The sequence below is a fragment of the Acinonyx jubatus genome, chromosome A2 (assembly GCF_027475565.1).
Source record: "Acinonyx jubatus isolate Ajub_Pintada_27869175 chromosome A2, VMU_Ajub_asm_v1.0, whole genome shotgun sequence".
Classification (NCBI taxonomy): domain Eukaryota; kingdom Metazoa; phylum Chordata; class Mammalia; order Carnivora; family Felidae; genus Acinonyx; species Acinonyx jubatus.
The window spans coordinates 120117695-120145656 of record NC_069383.1 but is presented as its reverse complement, the minus strand read 5'-3'; the positions used below and the strand labels follow the sequence as shown (position 1 = coordinate 120145656).

At 40.4% G+C, this 27962-nt stretch overlaps 1 protein-coding gene and 1 long non-coding RNA gene across 9 annotated transcripts in view; one reads left to right on the top strand and one right to left on the bottom strand.

Moving 5' to 3' along the window:
- The window catches only part of ITPR1 (inositol 1,4,5-trisphosphate receptor type 1), a 325544-nt gene that overhangs the window by 144006 nt on the left and 153576 nt on the right, over positions 1-27962 (top strand). For 5 of the 8 annotated variants that reach the window (XM_053219026.1, XM_053219028.1, XM_053219027.1 and 2 more), the window contains 13 exons: positions 6449-6548; positions 7966-8126; positions 8627-8768; positions 10684-10842; positions 12937-13109; positions 14313-14432; positions 15959-16153; positions 18743-18994; positions 19893-20034; positions 21104-21257; positions 22258-22445; positions 25552-25690; positions 26363-26421. In XM_053219026.1, the coding sequence (XP_053075001.1) occupies positions 6449-6548; positions 7966-8126; positions 8627-8768; positions 10684-10842; positions 12937-13109; positions 14313-14432; positions 15959-16153; positions 18743-18994; positions 19893-20034; positions 21104-21257; positions 22258-22445; positions 25552-25690; positions 26363-26421 (1984 nt within the window). The remainder of the gene's footprint in view (positions 1-6448; positions 6549-7965; positions 8127-8626; positions 8769-10683; positions 10843-12936; positions 13110-14312; positions 14433-15958; positions 16154-18742; positions 18995-19892; positions 20035-21103; positions 21258-22257; positions 22446-25551; positions 25691-26362; positions 26422-27962) is intronic. The other 3 variants (XM_027042521.2, XM_053219029.1, XM_027042519.2) reach the window with 1 other exon arrangement.
- On the bottom strand, positions 16052-27777 carry LOC113594636 (uncharacterized). The gene is made up of 3 exons (XR_003415046.2): positions 27623-27777; positions 16472-16527; positions 16052-16190 (listed from the first exon to the last, which is right to left on the bottom strand). It is a non-coding gene; the product is annotated as an uncharacterized LOC113594636 (long non-coding RNA).

Genomic DNA, 27962 nt, shown 5'->3' with positions numbered 1-27962 from the left:
ACCTGGTTACAAATAGTAAGATTTAACAGCTCCCTTGCAATCTCCAGTTACTTTTCAAACAGAGACAGCAGGAGAAGCTTCATTCCACGGTCTGAACCCAGACTCAATAACCTATTAATGCAAATTAACTACTGATCATTTTCCATAAAGGACATTTGACCATGTATGCACTTTTTAAAATTATGTTTAGATCCAAGTCAAACATTAGAGAGACCCAAAGATCCTGCTCAGAATGTCCCAGAAGTTAGTAGACTCCAGTCCCTGTTTGTAAGCCTGTCTTTAAAAAAAACCTACCAGCATGTGCTGAATTGGTATCAGCGGCCAAAGCACAAGTCCCCTAGGTGGATGGAGCAGTCGAATGCCTGTTGGCAGCATAAGTATTCGAGCAAGGTGTGACATCTGCAGATCTGCTGACCTTTGGTTTCCTTCATTTCTTCCTCTCCATACCTGCTTTGGCCCAGAGCAATGCACCATGTCAGTGAGACTGGTCTCTGCAGTGCGGGTGCTCTGAGGACTAGATGAGTACCTTCTCCTGTGCTGTCAGAGTGATGAATGGAGGACAGTGTCCACGTGGAAGAGTACTTGACATTGTAAGGAGGCCTTTCCTTGCCACCCAGTAAAATTGTCAGTTGGTTCTTCAACTCTGCTGGGTTGTTAATTCCTTGAGAATCTGGGGGAAAGCTACAGATGTTCCTCCAGGAAATCCCAAGTATGTGCACAGCTTTGCATTCTCCAGGTTTGGAAGCCCTGATTGAGCTGATGTACACTGATTTTTTTTTTTTAACCATACTTTTTTAATGTTTTTTTTTGAGAGGGAAAGAGCACGTGAGCATACATGAGTGGGAGAGGAGCTGGATTGGGGGGGGGGTGGGGGACAGAGGATCTGAAGCAGGCTCGATGTGGCTCTGGAACCCATGAACCACAACATCATGACCTGAGCCAAAGTCAGACGCTGAACTGAATGAGTTGTCCCCAGTTTTTTTGTTTGTTTTGTTTTGTTTTTGTTTTTTTTACAGTAACAGACTTGTTGAGATATAATTCATATACCATACAATTCACCTACAGTGCTCAATTCAGTAGTTTCTATGAACAATGCTGGACAACTATCATCACAGTTTTAGAACATTCTTCCCAAAAAAGAACACCACACCCTTTCTCAGTTACTGTTACTTCCCTGTTCTCCACATCCAGCCTTAGACTTACCTGCTTCATGTCTTTATTGATCTGCCTGATCTGGACATTTCATCTAAATGGAATCATGTATCATGTGCTCTTTTGTGACTGGTGTATTTCACTTAGTATTTTTAAGGTTCATTCATGTTAAAGCATATTTTAGCCCTTCATTTTATTTTATTGCTGAATAATATTTCATTATATGGTTATAACACATTGTATTTATCCACTTATTTTTTTTAATTATAAAATTTTTTTTAATGTTTGTGTATTTTTGAGAGAGCATGAACAGTGGGGGGGCATTGCAGAGAGGGAGGAAGATACAGACTGTGAAGCAGGCTCCAAGCTGTCAGTAGAGAGTCCATTGCAGGGCTTAAACCCACAAACCATTGAGATCATGACCTGAGCCGAAGTCAGGTCATGAATGAGCTACCCACGTGCCCCATCTACTTAAACTGAATGAGCTACCCACGTGCCCCATCTACTTATTTTTTTATTTTATTTTATTTTTAAATGTTCATTTATCTATTTTGAGAGAGAGCAGGGAGGAGCAGAGAGGTAGAACTGTCAGCTCAGAGCCCAATGGGCAGCTCGCACCACGAATCTGGAAACTGTGACCTGAGCTGAAGTCCAGAGTCGGATGCTTAACTGACAGAGCCACCTGGGTGCCCTTATTTTATTTTTTATTTTATTATTTAAAAAAAATTTTTAATGTTTATTTATTTCTGAGGCAGAGAGAGACAGAGCATGAGTGGGGGAGGGTCAGAGAGAGAGGGAGACACAGAATCTGTAACAGGCTCCAGACTGAGCTGGCAGCACAGAGCCCGACACGGGGCCCGAACTCACAAACCATGAGATCATGACCTGAGCCGAAGTCGGTCGCTTAACCGACTGAGCTACCCAGGCGCCCCCTTATTTTCTTTTTTAAGAAAAGGGTTGGGAGTGCCTGATTGGCTCAGTTAGTTGGGTGTCTGATTCTTGATCACATCTCAGGTCTTGATCTTACAGTTGTGACTTCAAGCCCCACTTTGGGTTCCATGCTAAAGAAGAAAAAAAAGGGCTAATACCTAATCCTTTTTTTTTTAATGTATTTAAAATTTACTCTTTCATTTATTTATTTATGTTTTAAGTACTCTTTATGCCCAAAGGGGCTCAACCTCAAGACCTCAAGATGAAGAGTTGTGTGCTTTTCTGACTGAGCCAGCCAGGTGCCCTGTATTTACTCACTTATTACTTGATGCCCATTTGTATTGTTGGCCTTTTTGGCTATTATGCCACTTTGAACATTCTTGTACACATTCTGGGGGGACATAAGTTTTCATTCTCTTGGGTATATACCTAGGACTGGAATGCTATGTCATGCAGTAACTCTGTGTAACATTTTGAGGAGCTGCCAGATGGTTTTTCAACATGGATCCAGCATTTTACATTCCTACCACCTGTGTGTGAGGGTTCCACTTTTTCTACATTCTTTCCAATACTTGTTACTCTTTTTGTTTGTTTGTTTGAGCTATCCTGGTAAGCGTGAGGTGGTATCTCGTTGTGTTTCTTTTTTTTTTAAATTTTTTTAATGTTTAATTTTGAGAGAGAGAGCTTGGAGCAGGGGAAGGACAGAGAAGAGAGGGAGTCACAGAATCTGAAGCAGGCTCTGGTCCTCTGTGCTGATAGCACAGAGCCTGATGCGAGGCTTGAAGTCACGAACTGCAAGATCATGACCTGAGCCAAAGTTGGATGCCTAACCAACTGAGCCACCAGGCACCCCTCTCATTGTGGTTTTGATTTTTCTGTCTGTGAGGTTCATCATGGTTTCATGTGCGTATTGGCTACTTGTGTATCATCTTAGGAGAAGTATCTCTTCACATCCTTTGCCCATTATCTTTTGCCCATTTCAAAAATTGAGTTGTCTTTTTATTATTGAGTTTTAAGTGTTCTTTTTTCTCAAGACAGATCCCTTACCAGGTAAGTGATTTGCCAGAATTTTCGACCATTCTCTAGGTTGTCTTTTCACTTTCTAGATGGTATCTCTTGAAGTACAAAAGTTTTTAATTTTGTCAAAGTCCTATCTGTTTTTTCTTTGATTGCTTATGCTTTCAGTTTCTTAAACCATTGCACATTCCAAGGTCACAAACATTTATGCTCATGTTTTCTTTTAAGACTTTTATGGTTTTTGGTTTTTACTCTTAGGTCTTTGATCCATTCTGAGATCCTTTTTAAATATGATTTGGGTAGGGTAGATTGCCTTTTAAAAGCTTCCTTTCTCATTGACTTGTTAACTAGATAGGTACAGGTTTGTAAAGCCCATTTCCATTTTGGTTTAAGTAAATTTCCATATGTTGTGTCCTCTCTTCAGGAAGTTATCTAATGAATTTGTTCAGGTTCCCAGGAGACAAGGGAATGACGTTTATCTTACATGTTAAATGTTTTAGTTTGCAAGGGATAGCAAAAAACAGAACCCTGTGATGTAAAATACCACATTGTTCCATCACAAGGTGCTTCATGCATTTCCTTGGCAAGAGGAGTGAGCAAGTTGGCCATATTCCCCAGTGGGTTGGAAATTTGCATGATGCTGTAGGAAGGGGAGGTCTAAGCTTTTAGGTAACATAGCCAAATTGGAAAACTGTCATTGTGGATAGTTGTCCATAGGTAGATGGATTCTAAACTCTTAAACAATGGAAGCCTTGCATTCACCATGGGAGAAGTGTCCGGCATGGTCTACTAGTATTAATTACCAGTTACGATCTTGAGCTTGGTCTTAACTTTAAAAATTTTTATTCATTCTTGCCCCTGACTAACAACGTGAGAGCCAGAATTGAATGGGCTATTCATTTGTCCTGTGGAGGGATCAAAAAGCTTTAGGAGTAGTACACTCATTTCCCTGCATCTTAAAGTTGTGCTAAATATTGCTTGTTTGAAGATGAGGAAGACTGAAAGTAGATAAATGAATGTCTCTGAAATGTTATCAGCAAAGGAATTTTTGTGATAGTCAATGGTTAGAAGAATCTTTCCAAGCCGAAGTGAAAAGGATAATGGCAAATCCTGGGTATACTGAATAAGATAATAAAATTCCAGTATATGTAAAATAGATGCTTTAGATGAACACTGGGAGAGCACCCAACTTTGTGACTGCCTTTGTAATTGTCCTGATACCATGGCTTTTGAGTTAAGGATTGGGAATGAGACTTGGGATGAATTGATAGAACACCCTTTTGTGTCTCAAATATAATTTGACATAGAACTTTACAGAAGGTAATCATCCAATTAAAAGCTAAGCTCCAGGCTTTTGTTATATTTTGAAATTCAGAGAATTAGTCCATGTCACTCAGACAAAAAAGAATTGGCACATCTCTGTCAGGTTTCTTCTTCATGTTGTTTGATGTATATTCATTCTAGTTAAATATCACTATGGTTGCCCTTACTTGGAATATTCAGGACAGGTATAATGAACAAAAGCGGAAGGCAGAGAGTGTGTACTAAAGATAGATGTCTGGTTTGATGCCCCTTGCCCCCACCTCTTTTCCATGTCTCTACCATTGCTCTAAATTCCTCTTAATGCAAATATCTTCTTTGGTCCCTTGTCTGCCCGAGCCCCAACAGTGTTTAAAGTTCCAATTCAAGTTTTCTGTATCAGAAAATGTCCATGACTTCGTGTAGCCTCATTGATCTCCTCCTCTAAAAGTGCTTCAGTGCGTACCTTGACTGTCTCCCAACTTAATGCTTTTTCATTTGCATTTCATGTTACTTACTATTGTTTGGTGTTCATTGGTCTTGTCTCACTGATGGGGTGGGTTCCTGATGCAAAAATGATGCCACTATTTCAACTACTTCCTTAAAGCAAAATTGGAAAATGTTGTAAAATTATCCATGTCCATTGTAAAGACACAAAAATGTGTTAACATCATGGAGAGCAAAGAAGCAAATAAAGATTATGTAAAATTTAACCATTCAGATATAAACACTGTTAACATTAGGGTTTATGTAGTTTTAGACAAGTCTCTGGGCATGCAGAATACCTCTGTATAATTTGTCATTAATAAAAATTATAAGCTATTTTTAACAGTTTTTCACTGAACGATATGTTCTGTACATATTTCCACATAAATATTGATTGTAATCTTTTTTTAATAACTTTTTAGTATTCCACTGCATGTATGATAATTAGCTAGTCCATTATTGAGACGTTGGATTGTTTAGTTTTTTACTACCGTAAATAATGCCTTGTTGAACATACTTACGCCCCAGTTTGTACTTGGGTTGTCATCTCTTAGGCGAACTATCTAAAAATGAGATTGCTAGTTGAAAAGATTTTTATTTGGCGAACATTTTATTTGTTTTACAAAGTGCCAGACTCCCTTCTAGAGTTTAACTTGTTGACACTGTCACCGTGAGTGCAGGGAGAGGTCATTTCCCTAAACTCTTGTAAATACTGGGTTATGTTGGTCTCTTAAGATCTTTGGAAGACATTCAGTAAAAAGATGCATAGTTTTTATTTGTGTAAATTGTATATTAAGGAAATTAAATGTATACTTGCAAGTTTATTGGCAGTTTATATTGCTTTATTAAATTACTGGCTGATATCATTGTCTTATTTTCCTTGCCACTTTTCCCATTTTTTCTTACTGATTTAAAGATCTCTTTATATATGCAGATTAATTACCTTTTTATGCTTTGTGTTGTTCTTTTATTTTCCCAAGTTGTCCTTTTTCTTTCAACTTTGTTCATGATGGTTTTTTTTTTTTTTTTGCTTTATGGAAGATGAAAAATGTAAACAATATTATAAGATGTATCCATCTTTTACTTTTAAAATTAATGAAACTTGTATGTTGCTGTGTGCTTCAAAGGCCTTCCTTACCACAAGATTATTAAATATTGACTCACATTTTATCCTGGTAATTTTATTTTTTGCTTCATGGATCCATAGGAAAATTTCATGCATTGCTCTATCATTTCTCATGATATGCATTAATATATAGTCAATAAATAGTTTTGGTTACTCTGTCTCATGCTCCGTTCTGGGATATTCATTCACAGGAGTGATCTTACATTTAGAAATACAGCATATCACAATGTTAGAATCATTATGAATGATTTTTTATTGTAAATACATTAAAACATATTTTGGTGTGCATTCATTTGTGCCTCGGTTTATATTGTCTAGTGTATGTGGCAGGAAACCATTTTGGTATCCCGTTTTATTTTGATAGAATATATTCTAGGCCAGTAGCTTTAGAGAACCTAAAAATTCCTGTCACCCAAATCCTTTTATTTTTCCCCCCAGAAACTCCTATGTCCGACTCAGACACCTTTGCACTAATACCTGGGTTCATAGCACAAATATCCCAATCGACAAGGAAGAAGAAAAACCTGTAATGCTGAAAGTAAGTTCTGGAACTTGGCTGCCTCCTTTGGTCTTGTGCTCCCTAATGAAAGGGCTCCTTTGAGGACACATTGGGGAGGAGGGAGCTGCATTTTGTTGCTTTGGCCAGAGGTAGTCATGGACAGACTTGAATGCAGTGAAAGAATTCTCTCCAAGGGACTTGGCTAAAGCAAGCCTAGCCTTTTTTAAATAACCAGAACCTTTTATTCCATGGCTTTTGCCCTAAAGGTTGAGCAATTGTCTGGATTTCATGTCTGTTTGAAGGATGATTTTGGCTGGGGGAGTGTTTGCTTGTGCCTTGAGGCACATCACATACCTAGTTGGTTTTCCCCAATCTTTATTATTTCTTTCTCTCTGTCTTTAAATAGACACTTTTATTTTTTTGGAAGTTCTCTTAGCCCCTTTAATTTCTCTCCCTCAAGCCCACCTCTCCTTCCCTACCTTCTCTAGGGTCATAAAACATAAAAACACAAACATAGGGATTTTGTTTTGAAAAAGTCAAATGACACTCTTAGTTTGTTTTTTTTAGTGATGGGGGAGGTTACTGGAATTTTTTTTTCTATTTTTATGAACATTTTCAAGTATATAGAAAAGTTAAAAGATTGGTACAGTGTCTGCCCATATGATACTCTGAGTCAATAATTATTTTGCTCATTTGTTTTTTCCCTATGTATTTGCTTACTTATTTTTATTTATTAAAAAAATTAGTGTTTGTTTATTTTTGAGAGAGAGCGTAAGCAGAGGAAGGGCAGAGAGAGAGGGAAACACAGAATCCGAAGCAAGCTCCAGGCTCTGAGCTGTCTGCACAGAACCCGACCCGGACTTAAACTCATGAAATGTGAGATCATAACCTGAGGTTGGATGGTTAACCAGCTGAGCCACGTAGTCTCCCACCTATTTATTTATTTTTAAATGTTTTATTTTGAAAGAGAGCACGTGTGTGCATGCACACGCACAAGTCGGGGAGGCTCAGAGAGGCAGGGAGCAGGAGGAGAGAATCCCAAACAGGCCCCGAATGTGAGGCTCATTCTCAGGAACCAAGAGATCTTGATCTGAGCTGAAATCAAGATTCACATGCTTAACCCACTGAGCCACTCAGGCACACCTCCGTATGTGTTTATAAACATGTTTTACAATTGTTAACAGTCTTAACATGCTTCTTTTCACAAATGAAGGTGTAAAATGATATCAGAGCCCCCTTTCTGCCTCCTCCTTTCCCACAGTAACAATCTCTAGAGGTAACAACTGTTAATGATTTGAGGTACTTCCTTTCATATGTTTTTCTGTGTCTAGTTGATTCTTACTGCGAGATAGCTCCAGCTACTTGGATTGCCCAGTGTCACATAAATAGTGTTTTGATTAATGTTTTACTGTCTCAGTCCAAGAGACAATCCCATAAAGACCATTTTGCTTTTCAGATTGGCACCTCCCCTGTGAAGGAGGATAAGGAAGCATTTGCCATAGTTCCGGTTTCTCCTGCTGAGGTTCGGGACCTGGATTTTGCCAATGACGCCAGCAAGGTGCTGGGCTCTATAGCTGGGAAGCTGGAGAAAGGCACCATCACTCAGAATGAAAGAAGGTAAGGGCTTCACGTAACAACCAGACATACTCAACCTCACCCACTGTGGAGCTCTTAAATCTGTTGTTTGCAGAAAGAGAAAATGCCACCTCTGAACAGCTTTGTGTGAGAGGGTCAGGCATTAACATTTATATGTGGCTTTAACTTGTGATTTTCAAGAACCACACTCACTTCTTTGAAAGTCTCTAAAATTGTAAAGACCTTTTTTCTCCGTCTCTAGTTTGGCCTCTAGAACTTTCTAATAAATGATAGGGGCCACAGTTACTCTGACGTAAAATTTGAAGGCTCATATTTTGTGAAGGTGTTTATCCTTTTGTGGACAATAATGTGTTGTGTGTATTTTACTCTTTTTGGTCATTGGTCCTCACTTTTGAGGAAATTGGGAAGAAAGGACTTGTTTGCGTTTAAGTGCCTCATTAGGCCTGGGTCTTTCAAGGTAAAGTTTTCAACCTGTTACACGTCGAACATTTCCCATCTCTAATAGCTTCTTTGCTCTCAAGGTCTGTAACCAAGCTGCTAGAAGACTTGGTTTACTTTGTCACTGGTGGCACTAACTCTGGTCAAGATGTGCTTGAAGTGGTCTTCTCCAAGCCTAACAGAGAACGGCAGAAGCTGATGAGAGAACAGAATATCCTCAAGCAGGTCTGTGAGATGCAACATATTGGGATCTCTGTAAGAAATCAGTGGGATCACTGCTCTTACAGAGGGACATGACTGGTTCCCACCTGGAAGGCTTGATCAGCTGACTTTTGAAGAAAACAGATTTGATTTTATAGAGCAGTTCTAAGTTCATAACAGTAATGCATGGAAAGCACAGAGTTCACGTATACCTCCTCCTTCTACATATGCATAGCCTCACCTATCATTAATATCCTCCGCTGTAGTGATACATTTGTTACAATTGCTGAACGTACATTGACACATCATAATTTCCCCAAATCTAGAGTTGACATTAGGGTTCACTCTTGGTGGTATGCATTCTCTAGATTTAGGCAAATGTATAATAACATATCCGTCATGATAGATTCATACAGAGTATTGTCACTGACCTAAAAACTTTGTGTACTCTGCCTGTTCATCCCTCCCTGCCCTCAACCCCTGGCACCCACTGATCCTTTTATTGCCTCCATCGTTTTGCCTTTTCCAGAATGTCATGTGGTTGAAATCATACAGTATGTAGCCTCTCTCTCACTTAATAATATGCATCTAAGGTTCCTCTGTGTCTTTTCATGGCTTCATAGCTCAGTTAATTTTTTTTTTAATGTTTATTTGCTTTTGAGAGAGAGAGAGAGAGAGAGGGAGGGAGACAGACAAACAGAATCTGAAGCAGTCTCCAGGCTCTGAGCTGATGGCACAGAGCCCGATGCAGGGCTCGAAGTCACTAAATGCGAGATCATGACCTAAGCTGAAGCTGGATACTTAACCAACTGAGCCACCCAGGCTTTCATAGCTCAGTTAAATTGACAACACACTTGTTGAATGTCAGCATGTAACAATTCACCTACTAGGAACTCCAAGAAGAGTTCAGTTGACAACTGTATTTTCATCAAAAATAATAATAAGTGCCATGTGTTCTTAATGTTATTTCATAGGACTGGAAAATTTGGAGGATTTGGTAAACTCAGGCCTGTATAAGCTCTTACAGGGACCTCCATAAATCAACACAAGATCTTACCACAAAGAATGAGTAATGGCTTACAGGACATATATAGATGGTATTATCTGGTATAAATTTAAGTAAGCTGGTGTAAAGACAAATTGTAGGGAGGTAAGTGACAAGGGTAGATGAAGTGCACAGAAATGCATACTATATAGTTCTCTAAAGCTGTCAGAGATGGGGGTGTATGCTTGGCATAGAAATTCCTGGCCACTAGAACCCAAAGAAAAATATATTCGTTACTACTCCTTCAGTTCTCCATAGGAACTTGGGATTTGAGAACACTTTTTCCTGTTGGTTGTTGAAAGACAAAATTTATTAATACTTCATCATGTTTCAGCACGGTTTTCTAGTCCAAGAAGAAATTATGTCCAGCTGTTTCAGGTGATGACCTCCCAGATTAGATTGGCTCAATGCCAATGCTCATTTCTACAATAACAATTCCTTGAGGGGCCAAAATGATCAGATTCCGTGGCAGAAGCCTTTGCTGAGCACTATATTTATGTAACTGACAGTTTTTTATCTTTTATCCTTAGCACTCCCTTGTGAGCTGGGTAGTGTTCTTTCCATTTTATTCCTGAGAAAACCAAAGGTTACCTTGACTGTGTTCTATACCACTAGGGAATAATGCAGGTGAATGATTTCAGCCTAGAATCTGCTGATTGCAGAGTCCGCACTCTTAACCACAGCCCTACACACTGTACTGGGAAGTGTTTGAGGACCAGTTAGGTCCAGGTGGACTGTGGTGAGTGGGTGTACAATTTTCAGGTTACTGACACTGATGTAGAGAGAGTGGCCTGTGTAGTGCTGCCTCCCAGGAGGTTCTATTAGTTTGCGACAGAGGACTAGCCATTAACACACTAAATGGTGACGGTGTTTATTCTTCCTTCTCACAACCAGATCTTCAAATTGTTACAAGCCCCGTTCACAGACTGTGGCGATGGCCCAATGCTGCGGCTCGAGGAGCTTGGGGACCAGCGGCATGCTCCTTTCAGACATATCTGTCGGCTCTGCTACAGGGTCCTGAGACACTCTCAGCAAGACTACAGGAAAAACCAGGTTGGGATTTAGGATTGATGGGAAGTGATGGGCAGTTTTGTCCCTGAAGTTCACTTACTTGCCTCATGAGTTCTAAGTGTTAAATCTGTAATTACTTAATGGCTAGAGAATAGTTCATTAGGTTTGTGTGTAGAAAGGAAATAGATTTTTTGCAAGCCTGAGAAGAAGATACATTCTAGAGTCCTTAAGAAGGATACCCAAGAAGTCCCCTTCTGCAGCCACCTTTCAGTGAGATTTTTTTTTTGATACTGTTAGTACATTTCTAGTATTTTTTATGGCATGTTATCTTAAAAATCAGGGAAATGATTGCATGTGTTTATATTAAAGCAAGAGTGGAATCTTCTTGCTCCCTTCCATATCTTCCATCTGTGCTGGTAACTTTCTCTTTATCTTGGTTGTGGCTCATGTTTTATGGTATTCTAAGTTCTTATCTGTGTCATGACACTGTATATAGTGTCCTCATGAGATAAACTTTCTAACCTCTCTGGGGTCTCCCATCAATTTGCCATTCTAAGGAAACCTGGAAACTGTGTTGCCACACTTAGTAGTTCTCGGCTGGGAGTAATTTTGTCCCCCAGGAAATACTTGGCAATATCTGGAGACCTTTTTGAGTGTCACAACTTGGGCGGGATGGGGCGAGGGGGCATCTGGTGGGTAGAAGCCACGGATGCTATTGAATATCCAGTAATGCACAAGACATCCCCCAACAACGAACAGTTACCCAACCCAGAAAGTCAGTAGTGCTGAGGCTGAGAAGTCTTGTACTGCATTGAATTAGTGTAGGTGCACAGATGATGCTTATCATAACCTTGACTCCTCTTCTCTGCATTGTGTTACAAAAGGCTTTTGTTTGTAAACTTTGGACTGCCACCACATCTGGCCTTTAAATTTAAACTTCTCTCTGTAATGAAAATTGTTCTGTTCTGTCATGAAGAAAGTGTTAAACTTCAGCAGTGCTCTCAAGTATTAGATATAATCTTGTTAGCAAGTATAAGCTTTTGACTTAGCCTTTGCTATTATCTAAATAGAAGGTATCATATACCTATGATGCTTTATTCATTAGCCTGGACAGGTTGCCTTTGGGTGCTCTGGTTACTTTAATTCTGCCAGTGCATTAAAACCATACTCAAATAGTGCCAAAGAGATTTTTGTTCTGTTCCTCTCTGCCATCTTCCAATGAGGATACATCAGAGCCTCTAGAGTGTACTAGCACATTTCGCTTGTACATGAAAAGGCCAAACCAGTCCCACCTGTTGCTGCTACATTGAATGTCTTTGCTTGTTGTTATGGATTGTCTGCCACCCAGCAGCAGTCTGTCCCTGAAGGCTGATTAATTACGAAACAAGCATCCTTACTAAGTATGGGCTGAAAAGTGGCCAGTGTCCACTTAGGATTTGGGAATTAATTTTGAAACATTAAACCAAGTTTCAAGTGCTGTTTGAACTTTGAGTCTGTCTTAGGCAGGAAACGTCTCTGAATAGAAACAAATACCGACAAGAGATTTCCCTGACTTCTCATATATTTTTTATGGAATGTCATGTCTGCTCCCCAAAGAGAGAAGCCAGTGATGTTTTTATGCGTTCTGTGAATATGATTGACTGGCTTAGGTATTCCTCACTTGATTCTGCTCCCCATTGACTATGCAAATGTATTTTCACCCCAGATAAAGCAAAATAGGGTGGTACTGTTCTAAACATCTAGGTAGGCTTAAGTATGTTTATTCAGCAGCACAGAGCAATAAGGCACAGTTAAGTCCTCTTGAATTAGCAATAAAATCACAGCTGAAAAACAGCTTTGACCTTTTAGAAAAATAAGTCACCACATTAATATTTATACTATGCACTTGATAAAATGCCCATCTGTACATACAGGGTAATTTGCTTAATTACATTTGTGTGGCGGGTTTAGTAAAACCAAGGGTGTGAGGGAGTTTGCAGCTGTTGACCTAGATGAGAAAGTTGTAGAAAGGTACCTCACTAGGATTTCCCTTATGAACAGCCCTTCTCGCTTGGGAAGGTTGCTGCTTGCTTAGTTTGGGGTTAACCTTAAAATCTTCTGTTCTCCCCGCTTGACCTCCCTTTTCATCCTTAAAAGGAGTACATAGCCAAGCAGTTTGGCTTTATGCAGAAGCAGATTGGCTATGATGTGTTGGCCGAAGACACCATCACCGCCCTGCTTCACAATAACCGAAAACTCCTGGAAAAACACATCACCGCCGCTGAGATCGACACGTTTGTCAGTCTGGTGCGAAAGAACAGGGAGCCCAGGTGAGGTGGAAGTGGGTCTGATCCACCGAAGGTGTCTGTGCCTTGAAGATGCAGGCATTGAGCTAGTCAGGGTGCTTTTGGCGAGGTTTCCTTTGGAGGGCTGCCAGTGACAGATTTCGGTTAGGCTGGTCTGGAGAGGGTCTTGGGTGAGTAGTGGAAAGAACACGGTACTGGGATAGACCCGTAGTGGAATCCTAGTTCTGCACTTGGCCAGCTAGGTGACTTTCTCTTTCCGCTTGAGCTTTAATTTTCTTCTATGCTAAATGGGTGTTTATGAAAATTGAATGAGAATAAATACACGTGAAGTGCCTGGCACTTGGTAGACGCACAGGAAATCACAGTGATGGCCATTTATTCACAGTTTAGCACCCCCTAATTATCACTTAGAACACCTCCCCCAAGTGTCATCAGTAAGAGTCTTTTGCAAACTTAGTTGTCACTTGAGCGTTTCTATTTTACATTACAGTTCTGTCATTTCTCATTCACATAGATCTCCCCCCCTTTCCTCTTTTCTTCTCATTAAGATCTACAGCATTTCAGAAGCAGTGGAAAGTAGTTTATAATATAGGTATGGTGAATGGTCACACTGAGATACAATGAGAGCTGATAGTGTTGTTATAAAGTGACTCCTCCCACCCCGTAAAGATGAAGAATGTTCCATGGAGCATTCTCATGTTCAGGGAGTCAACTAAATAAGCACTTGACATGTATTATTGCATTTAATCCTCAGGACAGTCCTACAAGGTTTTACATTACCCTCTCCTGAAGATGAGAAAAGTGAGGTTAAGACATATTCCTATGTAACACTGCATATCAGAATATCACTAATCAGAACAGGGATTCCAACTTGGGCCCTCAGGCCTCAGAGCCTTTCCTCACCTCTCTGGTCCTCCTCCACCTCCACCATTTCTTCCTTATGCAAACGTCTTCCTTGTCTTGTTTGTTTCATTTTAATCTCATCATCTGTTCATCTGCCCTGGCCCTTGCCATCTTTTTTTCTTTTTCTCCTTTCTTGATTTCTTCTCTTAGCACAACTGGGTTTCTGCTGGTGCTGTAGACACTGGCACCAAAACCTAAAATGTCTCTAGTTTCTTGTGTCGAAGATACGTTGGGTCTGTCCGCTTGAGGAGGAGTCTGGCTCTGAGAGCCAAACCTCTACTGTGGCTGCAGAAAACATTTTGTTTGCTTTCTCTTTCTCCATAGATTCTTAGATTACCTCTCCGACCTCTGTGTTTCCATGAACAAATCGATCCCGGTGACCCAGGAACTGATATGTAAAGCTGTGCTGAATCCAACCAATGCTGACATCCTGATTGAGACCAAGTGAGTGGGGGCTATTGGGGTTGAAGATACGGACGAGGAAGGGATTTAGATGGAGAATGTATGGTCCAGTGGATGTCTGCACTCTAGGATAATAAAACTTAACACTTTGATTTCTTTAGACTTGGTCTGAAGTCAGATGAGCTGGCATGGGATCTTGCTTATGCAAAGGTCTTTGATAGGGGAATTCAGTTTACCTTTAGAGTGGCCTCCTCTGTATATAGGTATCACTTTGCACACTGGTTTATTTATTTATTTTTGAATATATTTATTTTTTTAATACATTTTTTAAAGTTTTATTTTGAGAAAGGCAAGCAGGGGAGGGGCAGAGAGAGAGAGGGAGAATCCCAAGAAGGCTCCACACTGTCAGCACAGAGCCTGATGTGGGACTTGAACTCACAAAATTGTGAAATCATGACCTGAGCTGAAATCAGCAGACACTTAGCCATCTGAGCCACCCATGCGCCCCTTGCACATTGGCTTAAAAATAATGTGAATTCACCAGAGAGCATTTTGCACATACTTGATTTAATGTTAAGAGTTTAAAGTTCTTTGGGTAGGATCACCAGTTTTAAAAGTTAAAGGAGATAATTCAATGGTGATGTTAGGTCACTGTAGGAAAGAGCTTTTTAATTATCACTGTTGAAAATGTGTTTAGTGGTACGTAAAAATTTTGGTAATAGTAGTGATTGATTTTTTATCAGGGGAACAGTTTTCCTGATAAGTACAGTACTAGTAATAGGGCCAGTGTTTAGAAAACAAAACAAAACCCAAAACTGAATTATGCCCTGAGCTCTAGTGGGGTTTGTTTGTTGCTTTTTTTGTTTAGTTGTTTTTTTGTTTTTTTTTTTTTTTGCTTCTCATAACTTAATTTTGGGTTTGGGCTAATGCAACCTCTCAGCATTTTGACATTTGGGCCTGAATAACTGTTAATCATGATGGACTATCTGTGTGTTTAGCAGCATCCTTGGCTTCTACTCACTAGATGCTCATTGTACCCCTCCCACTCAGTTGGGACAAACAAAAATGTTAAAATGTTTGCAGACATTGCCCAGTGTCTCCTGGGGAGGGTGCAGGGCAGACAAAATCACCTGCTTGAGCACCACTGGAATAAAGTATATGAAGAAGTTCAAGTTGGCTCTTTGTGATTTTGCCATTGAGGGGCAAAAAAAAGAGGTTATCTATGTGTTTTTATGCTAAAAGTTTTTTAATTTTTTTTGTTTTTATTTTTTTTTTTTAATTTTGAGAGACAGAGCCTGAGTGGAGGAGGGGCAGAAAGAGACAGGGAGACACAGAATCGAAGCAGGCTGCAGGCTCTGAGCTGTCAGCACACAGCCCAGTGCAGAGCTCAAACCCACAAACTGCGAGATCATGACCTGACCCAAAGTCGGCTGCCTCACCAGCTAAGCCACCCAGGCACCCCTATGCTGAAAGTGAAGCTAGATTTCAATATATTGCTAGAGTTGATCTTAGATTAGCAAGTATTGCTAACATGAGGAGTTTTCACTACTCCTCCTCTTATTTTCCAGGCTGGTTCTTTCTCGTTTTGAATTTGAGGGTGTTTCTACTGGAGAGAATGCTCTGGAAGCAGGAGAAGACGAGGAAGAGGTGTGGCTCTTTTGGAGGGACAGCAACAAGGAGATTCGCAGCAAAAGTGTCCGGGAACTGGCCCAAGATGCCAAAGAAGGGCAGAAGGAGGACCGCGATGTTCTCAGCTACTACAGGTGATGGGGAGTCCTGCTGGGCTCAGTTCAGGCTGCCCTGGAGGGAATTGATGAGGAATTTACTGCTTGCTTATTGATTGCTCCACACAATCACATGTTGTCACCTATCTAGCAAAAAGATGTAGATTTTAGGATTTGGGCGTGTAAGGTTTCATTGGTACTTAGGTAGTAAATTGATTCCTGGACGTGGCCAAGTAGGGAAAAGAGTGAGTGCTTGCATCGGCCCCTCATTACTATTTGTCCTTAACAGAATAATAGCATACAGGCGCATATCATGTGGTCACATTGCTTGTGTTCAATCCTGACCTTTCTACTGACTAGGTTTTTTTGCCTTTGGCCAAGTCATATACCTCTTCATGCCCCAGCTCCTTTATCTGCAAAATACAGACAGTAGTGCCAACCTCATAGAATTTTGCAGACAGAGCTAGAACATGAATACGTGTATTCATACATGTGTGTATGTTTATACACACACATAACATATGTCTTTCTATACCTGTACAAATATTTTTTTTGAGCGTGGGAGCAAGTACAAGTTGGGGAGGGGCAGAGAAAGAGGGAGAGAGAATCCCAAGCAGGCTCTGCACCATCAGCACAGAGTTTCACATGGGGTTCGAACTCACAAACCATGAGATCACGACCTGAGCCTAAGTTAAGAGTCGGATGGTTAACCGACTGAGCCACCCAGGTGCCCCTGTACAAATACAGAATAAAACCATGAGTCCCGTCCCCATCTGTACTTCCAGTTCCTTTCTCACACCATAGTGTTGTTATAGCCTTCACCTTTCCATATTGATAACTTACTCTTGAGAGAAACCTGGGTGGCCTTTTACCTGGTGTGCATCCTTGTTTGCTCACTCTCCACCTCTGCCGGTTACCTCGTCTGGCCCTAGGGTCTCCCGGGTCCCAGCTTTAAGATCTGCTGGCCCTGCCACCTCAAGGGAAGGCAGTGGAAAGGAAATGAAGGGGCAAGAGAGCCAAGGAAAACTTTTCAAAGAATAGAGGAGCAAAGATGGAAAAGTGCTTAGGGCATTTTTTAACAAGTAAAACTTTGCAGCTACAGTGCCCTTTGATAGCTCCTGTGTTCTCTTCCCTCCCATTCATGCATGTAGTGTATACCCTCCTACATTCTCTGTGTTTCTGTTTTACTACATTTGTATGTATTCATAAAAAATATATAGCATTTTGCCAGTTCTTAGGACTGTATGTAAATGGTACTGTACTTGTCTCATTTATCCTGTATTGTTTCTGAAATGTGCTCGTGTTAATGGTGGTAGATCTGTTTCTCTAATTTCAACATCTGGATGGCATTCCCTTTTATTATGCCATGTTTTCGTTGCTCTTGGATATTCCATCATATGCCACAATTTAATTTTTCATGTCAGGGGACCTCCTTATTCAAAAGGTATGTGTATGAGTGAGAGTTTGTCTTTCTTATTAGGAGTGGAATTGTTGAATTGGCAAGTTTTACTGAGCGATCCTAGATTGGGTATTGTGGTGCACACTCACACCAGTTGTGAGTGAGAACTTTGTTTCTCCTGGTGTTTGCTACCTGTGAATATTGTGATGCTTTTTACTCTTTGGTAATTTTATAAGCATGAAATAGAATCATATTTTAATCTGTATCCACTGAAATCTAGTGAGATTGAGAACATTTTCAACTCATGGTTATCAATAATAAATAGGATTTTGGATTCAGAAGTCAGTATTGGCCACATTGGAAGCTTATAGCTTTTTGATTTCACATTACAAGTTGTTTTTTCTTGTAATGTCTGATGTATCTTCTCCTGAGGGTGAATGGGAAAGGGTACTTCTATGGTCCAGTTCAGAAGGTGACAAAGATCACATGTAGTTGGATGAGGAAGAAAACAAAACAGTTTGAGGAGTCCCCTACTTTGCACAACATGTTTTTCATGCAGAAGTCAAAGAGTAGGCTGATACGAGATAAGATCCAAAGAGGATGATAAAATTTCTATGAGATTCAGTATGGGAGATGATGTTTAACATTTTCTACATGGTCTTTAATGTACTGTATAAAAAAACAGCTGAGGAAATAGACAACCATTTTAAATATAACATTTCCCCCCCTTTTTTTCATAAAACAAACAAGGACAAAATGGAATCAAGTAGTCACATAATTACTCCAACTCAGCAGCGTGGACTTGTATGACTGGTGGTAAAGCCTGAACAGTTTCTTCATTTGCTTGGTACACAGGCAATTTAAGGGTGTCGATGTATAAGATCAGATGGCCAAATGTCACTCCTATGAAAGTTGGGGATATTCAAATGGTCTTGCTGTGTGTTGCCATTCATCTTCAATAATTTCTCTTGTTTTAGATGTTTTATTATATATTTTGAGAAAGAGAGACAGAGCATGAGCAGGGGAGGGGCAGAGAGAGAGGGAGACACAGAATCCGAAGCAGGCTACAGACTCTGAGCTGTCACTACAGAGCCTAACATGGGGCTTGAACTCACGGGCCGTGAGATGATGGACCTGAGCCAAAGTTGGACGTTTAACTGACAGTGCCACCAAGGCGCCCCTTTGCTCAATGATTTCTGATTTCTTCACATAACTTTTCTTGTCTTCAGGTATCAGTTGAACCTTTTTGCTAGGATGTGTCTAGACCGCCAGTACCTGGCCATCAATGAAATATCAGGCCAGCTGGATGTAGATCTCATTCTCCGCTGCATGTCTGATGAGAACCTGCCCTATGACCTGAGGGCATCCTTCTGCCGCCTCATGCTTCATATGCACGTGGACCGAGATCCCCAGGAACAAGTCACTCCCGTGAAATATGCCCGCCTCTGGTCTGAGATTCCCTCGGAGATCGCCATTGATGAGTGAGCCTGCTGCTTTAAAACCTCATTAATGTTTTGTGTCACTGTAGACCACTTATGGTCAAGTTCAGTCTAGTTAAAGCATAGATGAAAGGTGAAGTGTATTTTTTTTCAAGAATGCAAAAGATGGCATATTTCTATTTTTTATGTCTTATCTTTTTTTTTGTAATTCAACAAATATTTGTCACTGTGTCAGCCTTAACTAATGTATCAGTGAACAAACCAAAACACTATCTGTACACTAGATGGGGAAAAAAGATATAAACAAGATAAATGATTACATGTCTTAGTGATACTTGCTAAGGAGGAGAAATAAATTAAGGACAGAGGGTAGGAGAGGGGATTTTGGGGAGGGGATGTTGGCTTTGTGGCTGAGCAGCTGGGGAAGGCTCAACAGGGAAGATACTGAACTTTTTTTTTGTTAAATTTTTTTAAATGTTTATTTTTGACAGAGAGAGTGTGAGCAAGGGAAGGGCAGAGAGAGAGGGAGACACAGAATCTGAAGCAGACTCCAGGCTCTGAGCTGTCAGCACAGAGCCTGATAGAGGGCTCCAACTCACAAACCGCAAGATCATGATCTCAACCGAAGTCAGACACTTAACCGAGCCACCCAGGGGCCCCAGGATCTTGAACTTTTATTTCATTTTCTTTGTGTTTTTTCCCCAATATTTATTTATTTTGGAGAGTGAGAGAGACAGAGTGCAAACGGGGGAGGGGCAGAGAGAGGGAGGCACAGAATCCAAAGCAGGTTCCGTCCAGGCTCTGGAGCTGTCAGCACAGAGCCCAATGCAGGACTTGAACCCATGAACCATGAGATCGTGACCTGAGCTGAAGTCAGGCTCTTAACCGACTGAGCCACCCAGGCGCCCCTGATTTCCTTTTCTTTCTCTTTTCCTTTTAGCTATGATAGTAGCGGAGCTTCCAAAGATGAAATTAAGGAGAGGTTTGCTCAGACCATGGAATTTGTGGAGGAGTATTTAAGAGATGTGGTTTGTCAGAGGTTTCCTTTCTCTGATAAGGAGAAAAATAAGCTTACATTTGAGGTAATTCATGATGAAATAATCTATATGTTTTACCTGCTTTCATTGGTCATTTTTCTCTGGGATAAATAGAAAATATTTTAGCATGTGGTGATTTCTGTGATGATACTCCGGTTTTGTAATAAAAAGGAATTGAGCTCAATTTTGTTTCACAAGAAAATAGAACGAATATCAGTCGCTTGACTTACTGGTAGTTATGCTGGTAGAATAAATATTCAGGGTTAATTGAATCACATAAAATGATAGAACATTACGTATACTCTGTACATGATCTTAAAAACAATAGGAAAGAAACAGACTATGCTTGGGATCCATCATAGATTAATCATTTGAGGGACACAAATCCTTATTACCTTTGACTTAAAATGTTTCTTTTTGAGACCAGTTTTCTTTTGAGGAGTCTATTTCCAAGGATTGCAATATTGTTTTCTGTGTCCTGTTGGGCTGCAATGTGGCTTGCCCTGCAGTATCTTTATTTATTTATTTATTTATTTATTTTTAATTTTTAAATTTTTTTAAAAAATTTACACCCAAATTAGTTAGCATATAGTGCAAAAATGATTTCAGGAGTAGATTCTTTAGCCCATTTATCCCATCCTCCCTCTCCCAAAACCCCTCCCATAACCCTTAGTTTGTTCTCCATATTTATGAGTCTCTTCTGTTTTGTCCCCCTCCCTGTTTTTATATTCTTTTTGTTTCCCTTCCCTTATGTTCATCTGTTTTGTCTCTTAATGTCCTCATATGAGTGAAGTCATATGATTTTTGTCTTTCTCTGACTAATTTCACTTAGCATAATATCCTCCAGTTCCATCCATACTCCACAGATGATTATGTCAGTTTTTTATCAACTAGTTATTAAAACAGATCAGTAGCTTTGCAGGTTTTTGTTTCTTATTTTTTCTCCTTAGGAAACAAAGTGGAATTTGATCAGAAATGCAAGCAAAATGTATGTCTCCTCTTACCATAAGAAGGGTCAGAATCAGACATTTATAAATTAGCATAAAATGGAACTAAAGGATGCAGTTGACCTAATACCATCTCTCTCTCACTCTCTCTCGTTTTAATATAATAGGTTGTAAATTTAGCTAGGAATCTCATCTACTTTGGTTTCTACAACTTCTCTGACCTTCTACGATTGACCAAAATTCTCCTGGCCATACTGGACTGTGTGCATGTGACGACCATCTTTCCCATTAGTAAGATGGCGAAAGGAGAAGAGAATAAAGGTAAGAATGTCATGGCAAAGTGGAGAAGTGGTATTTGCTGGCACCTGCACACCCGGGACATGCCCTCCCAGCCTCTTCTGTTACTACTCTTGTCATGTTTCCCTGTGATGTCCTGTCCTTTTCTTCTTGACTTTTCATTGTGGACGTTTTTGAACAAAAAAGCTGAAAGAATAGCACAGCCGATACCAATACATATGAGTCCTTGATTATTCACATTTTGCTCTGTTTCCTTCATATATGAGTCTATCTGTATTTCTCCTTAGGAAATTTTGCAAAACCATTTGAAAGTTACCTAACAAATTGAATGCTTATCTCTTAAGAACACATGTCCTAGCCTTGTCTTCAATGTATCATGAGGCATTCAATGATGATATTAGTATATGATGAAATAAAATCCTGGCTTGTATCTGAGTATTGTATTTCCAGTCTGTGAATAGATAACTCCGCTTTTATATGTTTATTTTTTCTTCTGCTTTAGGTACCTACTATGTACTCACATACGGATAATTGTTGACCTTGTCTCTATAGCTAGAACAGAAAAATACTGTGTTAGATCCTGTGCTCAGTCATTTCACATATATTTCACCATTTCATCCTCTGAGCTCCTTTAGTCTCATTTTATAGATGAAGAAACTGAGCCTCAGAGGTAATCCTGCGTACTTGAGATCAGTGTTTGTAGCAGCACTCAATTTGTGCCTCGTTAGCTCCTGTGCCCCTAATTTTGTGGGTAGCAACAAGCATGTGCTAGGTGACCAGTAAAATTTGGAAGGCGAATTAATATACCAAAGTGCTCCTTTATGGATTTCAAAGCCCATCTGTTTTCCACTACTCTTTTTTCCCCATATTTTTGATGGGTATTAACCCTTTCTAGTTCCTTGGATCCTGAGAACGTGTTGGGACAGATTTGTTAAATATGTTTAGAGTTGTGCTCCTTGTCAGGTGCCTCAGAGTACTCTCCCAGAGTGTTGTCATGACTGGGGTCTGTCCTGGCCCTTCCTAGGAAGTAATGTAATGCGGTCCATCCATGGGGTTGGAGAGCTGATGACCCAGGTGGTGCTCCGCGGAGGAGGCTTTTTACCCATGACTCCTATGGCTGCTGCCCCTGAAGGCAACGTGAAGCAGACAGAGCCAGAGAAGGAGGATATCATGGTCATGGACACCAAGTTGAAGATCATTGAAATACTCCAGGTAACCGTCTCAGCCAGAGGTGGTGGGGACAGAATGTACTTCATAGGGCTACCATTTTGGATTGTGTCCCTCCTTTTATAAAGCCCTAGACTTTCTGGGAAGAGAGTGGAAGCAAATTCTTAGCTCATTGTTAAGTGCCATTTATGAACCAGCTGTCTTCATCCTTTTGTCATCTCATACCCCTCCCCAGTGTGCCCTTTTCCTGCCAGCCATGACACAACTTCCTCTAGTTACCTTAGCTTTCCATCACCATTGGCCTCTAGGTCTGCCCCCAAGATGCTCCCTTTGCTTAGAACTCACATAGGTATTCTTCTACATAAAGACAGATTTCTTGCTTATTTATTGCTCACAACTCAGCTTAAGGTTCAATTAACTGCCTCCCTCCCTTTTTCATTCATTCATTAATTCTTTAATTCATTCAGTATTTATTGAAATTGATTCTGTGCCAAGTACTTTTAAGCATTTGAGATCCAGGGCTGAACAGCATATATTAATTTCCTGTTTCTAAAGAGCCTACATATTGGTAAGAGTCATAGGCATATTAAACAACAGGTATGCTATGTCAGATAGTGGTAAGTGGTAAGGATGCTAAAATATAAGAGGGTCAGGATGGTTTGGAGGCCATCAGAATGTGGGGCCAGGGATATTTCTTTCGATGGGGTTGTCAGACAGGGCCTCTCTAGTAAGGGAACATGATCAGAGACCTGAATGAAGTGAGGAACCTAATATGTGAGTATCTAGGAAAATTCTCTGAGGCAGAGGGAATAACAGTGAGAAGACCCTGAGGTGGGAGTACACTTGGCAAATTTTGGAATAGGTTGGGTTCAAGAGGGAATGGAAGAAGATGAATCAGGGAGAGTAAGTACAAAACTCTTTGAGGAGATTTGGTATAAAGATGTATAGAGAAGTGGGGAAGTGACTGAAGGGTGATTGTTGGTGACAGGAAGTTTTTGTTGTAATAAGTTTTAAGTTGGGAGATTATAGCAAGTTTGTATCCTGAATGGAATGGTCAGGTAGAGAGGGACAAGTTGTTGACACAGGAGAGAGAGGATAATTGTAGGAGTAAACTCCCTACATTGGCAAAATGAGGTCCGGGAGTCAGTCTCCTGAAGATAGGGTTTGATCTTAGGTATGAAAACCCTCCTGATCTCATGACATTCTGTGTTTTCCTCTTTCTGTTCATACATCGTTTTTATTCATCAGCAGAATTATTTGTTCCTTAGTCAATAGAAGACTGTTACCACTTCTTTTTCCCATGCTGCCTAATCCCAACCCCAGAACATGTAGTAGATGATTATAAATGTTTGTAGACTTAATTTGTCTCTTGAGTCTGAATCACTTTTTATCAGTAGTTTGAAAACATCCATTAGAGTCCTCAAATATTTAAGGCTGTAGAGAATGGCTTAGGAAGGAACCTCATTGAACTTATGCCTGAACAAAAGTTGTGGAGGACTTCTTAGGCCATGGATTATGTATCCCTCTACTTTCTGCCCCATCCCTGCTTGCACCCTGTCTTTCTCAAAGAAAAAAAAAAAGTGATGTGTTGTAAAACTTGATGATACCTTGAGGTCCTCTCACTGTAGCCATCTGAGAACAGACAGCAGTTGGTTGGTGGATTCATTGTTTCATCAAATGCTTACTGACCCTCTCCCATATGCAAGGTGCTTTGCTGGGCACTGGCAGGAATGCACAGATGATTTGGGCAGGGACTGTATCCACCAGGGATTATATAGTCTAAGAGGAAAATAAGATGTGATGAAGCTGTGTCTTCATGCAAATAAAACTGTGAGGAACGTGTTCTCTTGGGACACAAGGGTGGGCATGGGATCTCATTTGGTAAGCACCAGAGAAGGTTTTTACAGAAGAGGTAGAATCTTAACTCTGCTTTTAACCCTGAAAAGGATTTGTAGTATAGAAACAAGGGGACCTTCTCAAGTCCCCTTGAACTTGGAGCATGTCAGACCAGAGCATGACATCACATGGACCAGTAACAACTCTCCTTGGGCAAGGACATAGAGTGTATGGAGCTTGTCAGAAATAAGATTGGAAAGTAGGAGCAGACCAGGTTCTGAGCACTCTGGGTGCCTAAGCACTCCGGGTGCCTAAAGTACCAGGATTTTATTCTTTGGTGAGCCTTTGAGAGTTTTTATGTAGGGGACTGACCTAAGAATAGGCCCCTTTGGGAGCTGGATCTGGTATGGCAAGGCAGGAGATCATGAAGATATGAGCAAGGATAAATGATAGGAAAGATCCAGGAGACTTGGTAGAGGTGGAGCCAACAGGACATCGTCACTGATGAGATGTGTGTGTCAGAGAGGGAGGGTTAGATTGACTGAGATTGATTCAGGATGAGAGAACCCAGGCAGGACTGACATTGCTAGTTTTATACAATACTGAGTTGGAGACTCTGGAAAGAAACCAAATGGGGTATCCAGTAGTAAGTAGGAAACCATGACCCAAGACCTTGGAAAGCAAGCCTAGGTAGTATAGTCTGGGAGAAGTGTATGTCCTGGGATTGAGCAAGGTCACCAGGGTCTTGAACTTTGATTTTCTATTCTTTTCTTTTTTTTTTCAATATTTATTTATTTTTTGAGAGCGAGAGAGACAGTGCAAGCAGGGGAGGGGCAGAGAGAATGAAGAGGGAACCCAAGAGTTAGTATATAAATCAAAGGAAACCATCAGAAATGAAAAAGACAAACCAAGCTAATTTCTAGTAGTAAAAACATTTTTCTCTCTTAATTTTTTAAAAGCAAAGTGGCCAACATCACCGTTCTCATAGACCAGAGTTGGGATTTAATACTTGCAAAAAATAATGTTTTATAGAGGATGGAGTAAGTAGTGAGTGATTAATTGTTCTGATTATTAAATTAATTATTAGGATGCTGAAGTTTAGATGCAAAGGTGCTGCAGACAGATTTGATAGACCCCATGGCAGTCTGTTGTTGAAGTAACTGTTGAAGTCTAAGCCAAATATTTGGTTCCCTTAATGCTTAAGGTAATTGATGCAGCAGATACCAGACCCAGCCAGAGTGCGATGGGTTGGCACAGTGTTACAGGTGGTATGCTAATGTAACCAATCTGTTTCCATTTCCACTTGAATCTTTAGTTTATTTTGAATGTGAGGTTGGATTATAGGATCTCCTGCCTCCTGTGTATATTTAAGCGAGAATTTGATGAAAGCAATTCCCAGACTTCGGAAACATCCTCCGGAGGCAGCAGCCAAGAGGGGCCAAGTAACGTACCAGGTTAGTGATTCAGAATGGGATTTCAGCCATAGAATGGGATGTGGGACTAATAAAAGCTGGGGATTCAAACAGTAAACACTACAAAAGGTAAAATGTGAATATTTTGAATATTACTGTAATTTAGAACAAAATCCTAGGAGTTACCCTTTTTGGGCAGAGGAATAATTAAAAGAGTTCAGATCTCTTCTGGGTTAGGTCTTCTTTCCTTCCATCTTGGAGTGTCTTAATCATAGGACCGCTATGTGGTTGTGTTGTGGTTACAGAAATGCCAAAAAAACAAAACATAACCCTCTAAGAAAATTTATTGTCCACCAGCAGCTTTTACTCATGATGGAAGTTTTCCCCTGCCCAGGAAATAGTGGTGAAGAATAAGGGGTAGTAGACATAATCCCACCTATCAAGGCCTGAGCTTCCTTGGCACAAGGTCATCACTCTGCTCTACTAAGGGGATCATGAGTGGGTAGGAAATTGGCAGAAATGTGGAACATCGCACACTGGAGCCGCTGGACAGTGTGATCTGAGTTGATGTGGCTTCACAGGTTTGCAATATAAGATTCTGGAAGACTTGAGGTTAACCTATGGACAGGGGCAAGTCTATTTTTGGGAAAGTTCACCAACATCCTGTTTTTCTAGACCTTTCTGCACCTGAAGCTGTGTTCTCTAAATTTTCAGGTACTCTTGACTTTGAACATATTGAAGAGCAAGCAGAAGGCATCTTTGGAGGAAGGAAAGTATATTTTCGGTGTTCAGTTTTGTGGGTGGTTCTGGTTGGGAAGCTTCTTTCATATAGCTTTGAAAGGCTCTTTCCTTCATTCTTCTAGGAAATGCTTAGTCTTTGGGTTTAGGTTATTTTACAGCTATCTTTGTAACTTTTAGTGCTCAGGTCAGAATGATACTAGGCTGTGTGTGTGTGTGTGTGTGTGTGTGTGTGTGTGTGTGTGTGTGTGTGTTTGTGTGTTTCCTGCCTAGGATAGAAAGAATGTAAGTAGGTTTCCCCAAATACACATATGCTAGGATTTCTTTAATGGTGAAAAATAGGGTTGAAAGAAAAAAGGAGATTGAAAACAGAGTGAGGTTAACAAGATCATGTCCTTCTGCTGCTGATGGACTGACATTTTTATCCGTTGGCTCTTTAGAGCCCATGCAACAACAGCAACAAAAATATACCTGTCCCTAACATTAAATTAATGTATGATTTCCTTTTTTAAAAGAGTGGGTTACTCATTGTTGATTGAGATCTAAATACCTATCAGATTTGAATAGCTGTAAGCTTATATAAATACCTTATGCACCTAGTTCTTTTAACATATACCCTTGATTCAGTTATCTATTGCTGTATAATAAACTACTCCAGAAATTTAATGGATTAAAAAAATAAGCCTTTTATTGCTTCTCACAATTCAGTGGCTTGACTGGAGCTAAGCTGGCTATTTCGTCTGCTGGTCACTGTTCAGTGTATTGTAAAACTGTGGTGGTCTGGTGACTGGGGCTAGTACATCCAAGGTGCTTTACTCACATTTCTGGCTCTCTAAGGCTGGGACGTCTCTTTCTCCCTCCCTTCCTCTCTCTCTCTACGCATGACTGTCTTAGGCTTCTTCACAGCGTGGTGACTGGCTCTAAGAGCAAAGTTCCCAACAGGATAGGCCAACAGTGTACAACACTAATTAAGCCTCTGCTTGTAGCATGTTGCTGATGTCCTATTGGTCAAAGCAAGTCACATGGCTGAGCCCACTGTCAATGTGGGAGGAGCCTACATAAGGGTCTGTTTTGTTGAGGGCCACCAATGTTAACATTCTACCCCAGCGCTTAATGTAAAGCCTTTGAATTTTGGGTTAGTAATATTACTGACTGTGATGAAAGATCTTGTTTTTCGGAAACAGAGTGTGTTGAGTTCAGTATGATGACACTCCTTTGTGCTGTCTTCTATCTCACCTTTCCTGATATTGACACAGCAGTGACACTGTCTTCACTCCTCCTTTGGAGGATGTAGCACAAATAGAGTATTTTCCTGGGAGATCCTCTCTGCTTTTCCTGCTAGCCTGCACACATGAAGGTTCCTTAGATGGTGAACACAATATAGGCACTGATGTAATAATTGAATGGCAGTGCTCAGTTCTGCAGTAGAATGCCATTTGATCCAGTACATGGTCATTAATTCTTTCTTTACGGAAATAACACACAGTTATCACAGATACTGAGATAACCCCTGACAATTTGCTTATTAATCCGTTTGAAGAACACTCTTCAAAGTGTGGTCTTCAGACTGCTTGCT